General features: G+C 40.0%; 1 protein-coding gene across 2 annotated transcripts in view; it reads left to right on the top strand.

Moving 5' to 3' along the window:
* The window catches only part of nrp1a (neuropilin 1a), a 165,087-nt gene that overhangs the window by 33,808 nt on the left and 119,224 nt on the right, over window positions 1-12,055 (top strand). For both annotated transcript variants that reach the window (XM_061922361.1, XM_061922360.1), the window contains exon 4: window positions 9,409-9,590. In XM_061922361.1, coding sequence (XP_061778345.1) covers window positions 9,409-9,590 — 182 coding nt within the window. The remainder of the gene's footprint in view (window positions 1-9,408; window positions 9,591-12,055) is intronic.

The following is a 12,055-nucleotide window of genomic DNA, read 5'->3' as shown; positions in this document are numbered from 1 at the left end:
ATTAGTTTTGGATGATACCACACATTTAGGTATCAAACCGATACCAAGTAGTGACAGGATCATACTTTGTGACAGTAAAAATATCGATATAATCATCGTATTTACTGACTTAATGAATATAATGATTTTTTTTAAAAAGACAAAATATTTTTATACTTTTGTTGATAAAAAATGTTGATGAAATCATAGTAGTTTTGACTAGATATGCTCCTGTACTTGGTATCATTACAGTGGATGTCAGGTGTAGATCCACCCATGGCGTTTGTTTACATTGTGACGCCGGTGAGCTATTAGGGTGTGTAGGGAAGCATGTTTAGCTATTCCTCGTCCTCCAGTGATAATACTACTTGTAAAAAACTTACATGGATGTTAGCTTCCTGAGGGTTTTTTAGTGTTATAACACCACCTTTATCTTGACTTTTTACACAAAAATGCGTCCATTCTCCTTTTTCTGTCTACAAACTGTGTCTGCTTGTAAGTCCTCTGTGCGTGTGCGCTGCCGAACATGCTCCTCTGCTCGTAAAACCAGCAATGTAATGACGCTGTCATGCCTGTAAAAATAAAAGAAAAAAATATGGCAAACCGGTACTTTTTCAATCAGAGTATAGTACTGTTTTTTGATTCATTAGTACCACCATACTTTACTAGTACTAGTATACCGTCCAACCCTAGTCTAGACTATCACGAATAAGAATATTGGAGTGCTGAGTGAATGTTTCAGCATGGAAAATGTCATTTTTAGCTCCAGTCTGTGAAAGAGTCACACCCTTGTTGTATTCTGGCCTCCTTCCTGCCAAGAAGCAGTCGAGTCCTCTGACCTCATCTTCTTTATTGTGTGTTTGCAAGTGGCTGCTGTTTGTTTACACCCGGGACACGCCCACTCTCCCACTCAGGACACGCCCACTCTCCCACTCAGGACACTTTCCCACGGCCTGACAGCCATCCAGCACGCTCACATGACCCGGTCACAGGCGCCATGTCCAGACCCATCCCTGACCCCGCCCACACTGGCCACACCCACCACCGCATGGCCAACATCAACAAATAACATTGGCTGCTGCCCGGTGTGGAGGTTGGATGTAGTGTGGCATCACAGTGTGGAGGTTGGATGTAGTGTGACATCATAGTGTGGAGGTTGGATGTAGTGTGACGTCATGGTGTGGAGGTTGGATGTAGTGTGGCGTCATGGTGTGGAGGTTGGATGTAGTGTGGCATCACGGTGTGGAGGTTGGATGTAGTGTGACGTCATGGTGTGGAGGTTGGATGTAGTGTGGCATCACAGTGTGGAGGTTGGATGTAGTGTGGCATCACAGTGTGGAGGTTGGATGTAGTGTGACGTCATGGTGTGGAGGTTGGATGTAGTGTGGCGTCATGGTGTGGAGGTTGGATGTAGTGTGGCATCACAGTGTGGAGGTTGGATGTAGTGTGACGTCATGGTGTGGAGGTTGGATGTAGTGTGGCGTCACAGTGTGGAGGTTGGATGTAGTGTGGCATCACAGTGTGGAGGTTGGATGTAGTGTGGCATCACGGTGTGGAGGTTGGATGTAGTGTGGCGTCACGGTGTGGAGGTTGGATGTAGTGTGACATCACAGTGTGGAGGTTGGATGTAGTGTGGCATCACAGTGTGGAGGTTGGATGTAGTGTGGCATCACGGTGCGAAGGTTGGATGTAGTGTGACATCACAGTGTGGAGGTTGGATGTAGTGTGACATCACAGTGTGGAAGTTGGATGTAGTGTGATGTCACAGGTTGGATGTGGTGTGATGTCACAGTGTGGAGGTTGGATGTAGTGTGATGTCACAGGTTGGATGTGGTGTGATGTCACAGTGTGGAGGTTGGATGTAGTGTGATGTCACAGTGTGGAGGTTGGATGTAGTGTGATGTCACAGGTTGGATGTGGTGTGACGTCACAGTGTGGAGGTTGGATGTAGTGTGACATCACTGTGTGGAAGTTGGATGTAGTCTGATGTCACAGGTTGGATGTGGTGTGATGTCACAGTGTGGAGGTTGGATGTAGTGTGACATCACAGTGTGGAGGTTGGATGTAGTGTGGCATCACAGTGTGAAGGTTGGATGTAGTGTGACGTCATAGTGTGGAGGTTGGATGTAGTGTGATGTCACAGGTTGGATGTGGTGTGATGTCAGAGGTTAGATGTAGTGTGGCATCACAGTGTGGAGGTTGGATGTAGTGTGATGTCACAGGTTGGATGTAGTGTGGCATCACAGTGCGAAGGTTGGATGTAGTGTGGCATCACGGTGTGGAGGTTGGATGTAGTGTGATGTCACAGGTTGGATGTAGTGTGGCATCACAGTGCAAAGGTTGGATGTAGTGTGGCATCACGGTGTGGAGGTTGGATGTAGTGTGGCATCACGGTGTGGAGGTTGGATGTAGTGTGACATTACGGTGTGAAGGTTGGATGTAGTGTGACGTCCCAATGTGGAGGTTGGATATAGTGTGATGTCACAGGTTGGATGTGGTGTGATGTCACAGGTTAGATGTAGTGTGGCATCACAGTGCGAAGGTTGGACATAGTGTGACGTCACAGTGTGGAGGTTGGATGTAGTGTGATGTCACAGGTTGGATGTAGTGTGGCATCACAGTGCGAAAGTTGGCTGTAGTGTGACGTCCCAATGTGGAGGTTGGATGTAGTGTGACATCACAGTGTGGAGGTTGGATGTAGTGTGACATCATAGTGTGGAGGTTGGATGTAGTGTGACATCACAGTGTGGAGGTTGGATGTAGTGTGACATCACAGTGTGGAGGTTGGATGTAGTGTGACATCACGGTGCGAAGGTTGGATGTAGTGTGACATCATAGTGTGGAGGTTGGATGTAGTGTGACATCACGGTGCGAAAGTTGGCTGTAGTGTGACGTCCCAATGTGGAGGTTGGATGTAGTGTGATGTCACAGGTCTGATGTGGTGTGATGTCACAGGTTGGATGTGGTGTGATGTCACAGGTTGGATGTAGTGTGATGTCACAGGTCTGATGTGGTGTGATGTCACAGGTTGGATGTGGTGTGATGTCACAGGTTGGATGTAGTGTGGCATCACAGTGCGAAGGTTGGACGTAGTGTGACATCACAGTGTGGAGGTTGGATGTAGTGTGGCATCACAGTGTGGAGGTTGGACGTAGTGTGACATCACAGTGTGGAGGTTGGATGTAGTGTGACATCACAGTGTGGAGGTTGGATGTAGTGTGACATCACAGTGTGGAGGTTGGATGTAGTGTGACATCACAGTGTGGAGGTTGGATGTAGTGTGACATCACGGTGTGGAGGTTGGATGTAGTGTGACGTCCCAATGTAGAGGTTGGATGTAGTGTGATGTCACAGGTTGGATGTGGTGAGACATTATAGTGCAGAGGTTGGATGTAGTGTGACGTCACAGTGGGACGAAATGTGTCCTATGTTTACGTTTCAACATATTTGGACAGTCAGAAAAAATATATATATATTGGAAATATTTTCTATTCAGCAACATCCTTTTATAATTTCATAGCTGCGAGAGAACTTAAGGGTTTACTTAAAACAAATTAAATAAATGACATTTGTTTTTTCTTCGTATAATAAATTACTAACATAATATATTCCCAACATATATCTGATATGATAAAAACTTCTGGAAATATGCATTTTTTATTTTTTTTTCATCTTGCACATCAAGTGCACCCTCCATTAAAAAAACAAAAGCGAAAGAAGTGGCATATACTGTGCAACTGCTTCTAAGATGCCCATAAAAAGTCTCATGTTGTTTGAAAACACAGCAAAAGGAGGAGCATGAAAAGAAAGAATGTGCAGTAAATGAGTGTATCCATGGTCATGCCAAGTCCTCATTTAAATAAGACTTTCCAACTGCAGGTGCAGTTTTAGTAGATCACTCACAATAGTACACGCTATTTGACAGTTTTAGTAGATCACTCACAATAGTACACGCTATTTGACAGTTTTAGTAGATCACTCACAATAGTACACGCTATTTGACAGTTTTAGTAGATCACTCACAATAGTACACGCTATTTGACAGATTGCACACATGGTGGACGTGCAGGGTGTTTATTTTTGTTGTTGGGCGGTGATATTTTGTGGGGCCCGACGTTCCTGACAGCCGACAACATGCTCATTTTCCTGCCGAGGCCCCCGGGGGCCCCGACTTGTTGAGGCTGAGATGTGGGAAGATGTCGGAGGTGACATGTTGTGCTGCGGCTGTCAGTCAGCGTGTGGCAGCTGCAGGGACAGGATGTCAGAGTAAAGTGCACAAGTCGCTCTTATTGTGGAGGATTTCACTGCAGTATCGTCGATACCAACACTTAGGGATGGACGATACTGGAATAGGATATTATTTGTCAATTAATGAATACATTTTTTAGGAGGCAAACTCTGTCAGTATCGATACCTTTTGTCCATTCGGTTGCAGCCTCGGCAGCGGGACAAACACTGGCAACTTTTAAGTCATTTTGATAGTAGGCTAATATAGACACTTACATCATGTGTTGCCTTCATTATAACACTTATATAAGACTTTTAAAGTCATTTTGATAGTAGGCTAATATAGACACTTATGTCATTGGTTGTCTTGATTATAACACTTATATAAAGCTTTTAAAGTCATTTTGATAGTAGGCTAATATAGACACTTACATCATGTGTTGTCTTCATTACAACATTTATATAAGACTTTTAAAGGCATTTTGATAGTAGGCTAATATAGACACTTACATCATGTGTTGTCTTCATTATAACACTTATATAAGACTTTTAAAGTCATTTTGATAGTAGGCTAATATAGACACTTATGTCATTGGTTGTCTTGATTATAACACTTATATAAAGCTTTTAAGTCATTTTGATAGTAGTTTAATATAGACACTTATGTCATTGGTTGTCTTGATTATAACACTTATATAAAGCTTTTAAAGTCATTTTGATAGTAGGCTAATATAGACACTTATGTCATTGGTTGTCTTGATTATAACACTTATATAAAGCTTTTAAAGTCATTTTGATAGTAGGCTAATATAGACACTTATGTCATTGGTTGTCTTGATTATAACACTTATATAAAGCTTTTAAAGTCATTTTGATAGTAGGCTAATATAGACACTTATGTCATTGGTTGTCTTGATTATAACACTTATATAAAGCTTTTAAGTCATTTTGATAGTAGGTTAATATAGACACTTATGTCATGTGTTGTCCTCATTATAACACTTATATAAGGCTTTTAAAGTCATTTTAATAGTAGGCTAATATAGACACTTACATCATGTGTTGTCTTCATTATAACACTTATATAAGACTTTTAAAGTCATTTTGATAGTAGGCTAATATAAACACTTATGTCATTGGTTGTCTTGATTATAACACTTATACAAAGCTTTTAAAGTCATTTTGATAGTAGGCTAATATAGACACTTATGTCATTGGTTGTCTTGATTATAACACTTATATAAAGCTTTTAAGTCATTTTGATAGTAGGTTAATATAGACACTTATGTCATGTGTTGTCCTCATTATAACACTTATATAAGGCTTTTAAAGTCATTTTAATAGTAGGCTAATATAGACACTTACATCATGTGTTGTCTTCATTATAACACTTATATAAGACTTTTAAAATCATTTTGATAGTAGGCTAATATAGACACTTATGTCATTTGTTGTCTTCATTATAACACTTATATAAAGCTTTTAAGTCATTTTGATAGTAGGTTAATATAGACACTTATGTCATGTGTTGTCTTCATTATAACACTTATATAAGGCTTTTAAAGTCATTTTAATAGTAGGCTAATATAGACACTTACATCATGTGTTGTCCTCATAACACTTATATAAGACTTTTAAAGTCATTTTAATAGTAGGCTAATATAACTAATATAGACACTTACATCATGTGTTGTCTTCATTATAACACTTATATAAGACTTTTAAAGTCATTTTGATAGTAGGCTAATATAGACACTTACATCATGTGTTGCCTTCATTATAACACTTTTTATAACACTTATATAAGACTTTTGATAGTAGTAATTTTGATAGTAGGCTAATATAGAAACATGTGTTGACTTCATTATAACACTTAAGAATTTTAAAGTCCTTTTGATAGTAGGCTACTATAGACACTTGTGTCATGTGTTGTCTTGATTATAACACTTATATAAGGCTTTTAAAGTCATTTTGATAGTAGATTAATATAACTAGTTTAGACACATCATGTGTTGTCTTGATTATAACACTTATATAAGACTTTTAAAGTCATTTTGATAGTAGGCTAATATAGACACTTACATCATGTGTTGTCTTCATTATAACACTTATATAAGACTTTTAAAGTCATTTTGATAGTAGGCTAATATAGACACTTACATCATGTGTTGTCTTCATTATAACACTTAATTAGGACTTTTGAAGTCATTTTGATAGTAGGCTAATATAGACACTTACATCATGTGTTGTCTTCATTATAATACTTATATAAGACTTTTATTTTTTTGTGGCTCCAAACAGTTTTTGTTGTATTTTTGTTCCGAAATGGCTCGTTGAACTACAAAAATACTGCTAACATGCTAACACTGCAGTAAAACACTGATTGTCACGTGAACCCCGACATCATTTTAAACAACAACATGTTCATTGTTGCAATACAAAATATTTGTGTGTAATATTTTGCCGCACTGAACAAGTCCAAACATTGAGAGTCAAAGCTGCCTGCCAGAGACATGTACCCGCCCTACGGTCATGTGGACCACCCTGGAAGCTTCGTCAGCCCAGCCAACTTTACTCACCTTGCACAGTGAATATGAGGGTGTCCACCCCCCCTCACACACACACACACACACACACACACACACACACACACACACACACACACACACACTCACACCCGGCTCCTATTTCAAAGCTCATCTTGCTTCTAAATCCGGTTCTGACTCAATTAGTCTTGTGTTCCCCCAGGTGTCGGGGATCTAAATTCCACTTGCATGTCATTAAGTGGATCTTACACCTGCGCCTCAGGTTCCTGCCTCATATAACAGATACTATTATGTATAACCTGTGTGGGACACAACAGATACTATTATGTATAACCTGTGTGGGACAGGACAGGTAGTATGTTAGATCCACAATGGACTGGACTCTCTCACTATTATGTTAGATCCACTATGGACAGGATTCTCACTATTATGTAAGATCCATTATGGACTAGACTCTCTCACTATTATGTTAGATCCACTATGGACTGGACTCTCACTATTATGTTAGATCCACTATGGACTGGACTCTCTCACTATTATGTTAGATCCACTATGGACTGGACTCTCACTATTATGTTAGATCCACTATGGACTGGACTCTCACACTATTATGTTAGATCCACTATGGACTATACTTTCACACTATTATGTTAGATCCACTATGGACTGGGCTCTCACTATTATGTTAGATCCACTATGGACTAGACTCTCTCACTATTATGTTAGATCCACTATGGACTGGACTCTCACTATTATGTTAGATCCACTATGGACTGGACTCTCTCACTATTATGTTAGATCCACTATGGACTGGACTCTCACTATTATGTTAGATCCACTATGGACTGGACTCTCACACTATTATGTTAGATCCACTATGGACTATACTTTCACACTATTATGTTAGATCCACTATGGACTGGGCTCTCACTATTATGTTAGATCCACTATGGACTGGACTCTCACACTATTGTGTTAGATCCACTATGGACTGGACTCTCACACTATCATGTTAGATCCACTATGGACTGGACTCTCACACTATTATGTTAAATCCACTATGGACTGGACTCACACTATTATGTTAGATCCACTATGGACTGGACTCACACTATTATGTTAGATCCGCTATGGACTGGACTCTCTCACTAGTATGTTAGATCCACAATGGACAGGATTCTCACACTATTATGTTAGATCCACTATGGACTGGACTCTCACTATTATGTTAGATCCACTATGGACTGGACTCTCTCACTATTATGTTAGATCCACTATGGACTGGACTCTCACTATTATGTTAGATCCACTATGGACTGGACTCTCACTATTATGTAAGATCCATTATGGACTAGACTCTCTCACTATTATGTTAGATCCACTATGGACTGGACTCACACTATTATGTTAGATCCACTATGGACTGGACTCTCACACTATTATGTTAGACCCACTATGGACTGGACTCTCACTATTATGTTAGATCCACTATGGACTGGACTCTCACTATTATGTTAGATCCACTATGGACTGGACTCTCACACTATTATGTTAGATCCACTATGGACTGGACTCTCACACTATCATGCTAGATCCACTATGGACTGGACTCTCACACTATTATGTTAGATCCACTATGGACTGGACTCTCTCACTATTATGTTAGATCCACTATGGACTGGACTCTCACTATTTTGTTAGATCCACTATGGACTGGACTCTCACACTATTATGTTAGATCCACTATGGACTGGACTCTCACACTATTATGTTAGATCCACTATGGACTGGACTCTCACACTATTATGTTAGATCCACTATGGACTGGACTCTCACACTATTATGTTAAATCCACTTAAAAAAAAATGTCTAAAATGCAATGAGCAAAGGAAAAATATGACGATTGTGACGATAAAAAATATCGATGTAATCACAGTAGTATCGACTAGATTTGCTCTTGTACTTGGTATCATTACAGTGGATGTCAGGTGTAGATCCACCCATGGCGTTTGTTTACATTGTGACGCCGGTGAGCTATTGTATTCTCCTCCGGTGTGTAGTTTAGCATGTTTGCTTGGAAGAAACTTACTTTATTTGTCGCCATGGAGGCCAGGATTAGTGATTTAGAAGTAGCTAAAACACTGTGGATGCACATTAGCCGCTGACGAGCTAGCCCTGTCCTAAAGCACCTCTTCCTGAGGGTGTGTCAGTGTTGTAACTTCACCTTTATCTTCACTTTTTACCCCAAAATGTGTCCATTCTCCCTTTTATTTCTACACACTGTGTCTGCTTGTAAGTACTCTGTGCGTGTGCACTGCCGAACATGCTCCTCTGCTGGTAAAACCAGCAATGTCACCACGTGACTGCGTGCTGTTCCAAAAAAAATATAAAAATATGGGGAACCGGTACTATAGTACCCTCTTTGATACATTAGTAGAAGTACCGGTATATCATACAAGTCATATCCAACAATTGCGAAAACAACCCTGAAAGGGAATAAGCGGTAGAAAATGGATGGATGGATGGACTTTTTATTGTCATTTTCAGGTGCTGAGTTTAATTTTATTTTTTTTTCTGCTGGATTTTTTTCAATAAAAGCTAGGAAAAAAAAATGTTGAAAACCGCTGACCCGACCCTGGCTTCTCCCTCACCGCAGGTACGACTACGTGGAAGTGAGGGACGGCGTGGACGAGAGCGGCCAGCTGGTGGGGAAATACTGCGGCAAGATCGCCCCGTCGCCCGTGGTCTCCTCCGGCAACCAGCTCTTCATCAAGTTTGTGTCCGACTACGAGACCCACGGAGCGGGATTCTCCATCCGATACGAGATCTTCAAGACGGGTGAGTGGAAAGCGCCGGAAGCACACCAAAAAAGATGGAGCTTTTTGAACATTTGAAGGTTTTATTTGTCATTTTTGTATTCAAATCCTTCATTAATGTGCATTTTTGATTCAACTTTAGCAACTAAACACATATTTACACACCTACGCTTGAGAAGGATGAAGAAAAATCTCATATGTCCTGCTCCCTTCAACATAATAAGTAGTTAATGGATAGCCCAGATTCACAAGCATACAAACCAAATAAATGCATCCAAATATAATGAAAAAACACAATAATTAAAGCTGCAAGCTTTAATTATATCTTTACCTGCACATTACCTACCTTCCCTGCATCCCGGGGTCACACTGGTGCTTCTTTTTTTCACCCATACACGGTGGTGCTTCCTGCCATCACCCAGACAACATATCTTTACCTGCACGTTACCTACCTTCTCTGTATCCTGGAGTCAAACAAGTGCCTCCTCCTTTCACCCAGTCAACATATCTCTACCCGCACATTACCTACCTTCCCTGCATCCTGGGGTCACACTGGTGCTTCTTTCTGTCAACCATACACGCTGGTGCTTCCTGCCATCACCCAGACAACATATCTTTACCCGCACATTACCTACCTTCTCTGTATCCTGGAGTCAAACTGGTGCCTCCTTCTTTCACCCAGTCAACATGTCTTTACCTGCACATTATCTACCTTCTCTGCATTGTGTGGTCACGCTGGCGATTCCATCTTGAGATGGCAGCAGCGCAGCAGCATTTCTTTGAAGGCTCATAAAATCAAAACCACAGCAGTTATTTAAACTCTTTGCGCAACGTTTATTTAGAAGGGTTCAATCTCTTTCCTGTGCGAGTTTGAAGCCGACACAACAAACGCGCTCAGAGGAGAAAATGTTTGAAAAAAGGTGACGGATTTTTACAAAACTTTTGTTTTGAAGGGGTAATTGCCAACTTTCTGTTGATTTTTGCTGAAGGATGTCAATGAATGAAATGTAGGTCTAAGTGAGACCTACATTGAGGTTTTTGGTTCATGTCTCTATGACATTCCTACCGGAAGTTACAAGCAGTTTTGTCTGTGTTTTCTTCCTAGGGGGCGCTAGAGCGCAATTTTGAGTTTTGGGTTGTTGTTTTTTTTTTTTATTAGATCGCAATTTTCACCAATCCTGATGTGTGTGTCCAGTTTGGTGAGTTTTGAAGCATATTAAGGGGGTCAAATTACAGCTCAAAGAGGCAAAAATTACATTTTTTTTTAAAACTTTTGTTTTGAAGGGGTGTTTGCCAACTTCCTGTTGATTTTTGCTGAAGAATGTCATTTAATGAAATGTAGGTCTAAGTCAGACCTACATCGAGGTTTTTTTTTATGTCTCTATGACATTCCTAATGGAAGTTACAAGCAGTTGTGTCCGTGTTTTTTCCTAGGAGGCGCTAAAGTGCAATTTTGAGTTTTTTTTTTTTTTTTTTTTTTTTTTTTTTATTAGATCACAATTTTCGCCAGTCCTGATGTGGGTGTTAAATTTGGTGAGTTTTGAAGCATGTTAAGGGGGTCAAATTACAGCTCAAAGAGGCAAAAATAATAATAAAACCTTAGAAATACAATAGGGTCCTCTGTCCCTAAGGGACATTCGGTCCCTAATAATAAATATCAAGCAAAATGTACACACTTACGTCTGTCCATATGCTCTTATTATTCGGTCTTTATGTATTATTTTCAAGTGGACTATATTGCTACAATCCTTTCTCTCATTCATCCTGGGATTTAGATCAGGGTGGGAAAACTCCGGGAATATTCAAAGTTGGAAACTTTCCAAGGGAATAAACATTGAATGCAACATGCTAGATCTTGCAGTCTGATTATTAGCTAAAAAAGCCTGATTTAATGCAAAATCCCACCCTGCACTGTGCATTCCTCAAATACATGTACAGTGCATTCTTCCAAAACATGCCCAGATCATTCCCAGCATGCTACACACGACCGGCCACACTAGTATTTGAGCCCCAGGACTTCAGGTACGTGTTACTGGGGGTAAATATATTTGATCTATGGTATTTAAGTGTAATAAAGGTGTAATTGCTTAATAACTGTATGACTGTAGACTACTTCAGCAAAATTCCACTCAAGCTAGCTAGCTGGTCCTGTACTTGGTACTTAATTTTGGGGCCACCACAATCTCATAACGAACCAAAAATATTTCTCCGTTAGCCATGATGCTAAATTTCTCTATGTACAATCCCATTCATTTATGCTAACAACGTTAGCGATCATCCGAATTTACCTTTTTTTGTGAGCTGTAAAGTCCAACTCGCAATATTAATAATAATAATAATAATAATAGATTTTATTTGCAAAAAACACTTTACATTGAGCAAGCAACCTCAAAGTACTACAGTGTATTAAAATAATATATATATACATATATATATATATATATATACGTCCATCCATCCATTTTCTACCGCTTATTCCCTTTTGGG

The sequence above is a fragment of the Nerophis ophidion genome, linkage group LG15 (assembly GCF_033978795.1).
Source record: "Nerophis ophidion isolate RoL-2023_Sa linkage group LG15, RoL_Noph_v1.0, whole genome shotgun sequence".
Lineage (NCBI taxonomy): Eukaryota > Metazoa > Chordata > Actinopteri > Syngnathiformes > Syngnathidae > Nerophis > Nerophis ophidion.
Note: the sequence above shows the minus strand (reverse complement) of the source record. Positions and strands in the feature narration are given on the sequence as shown.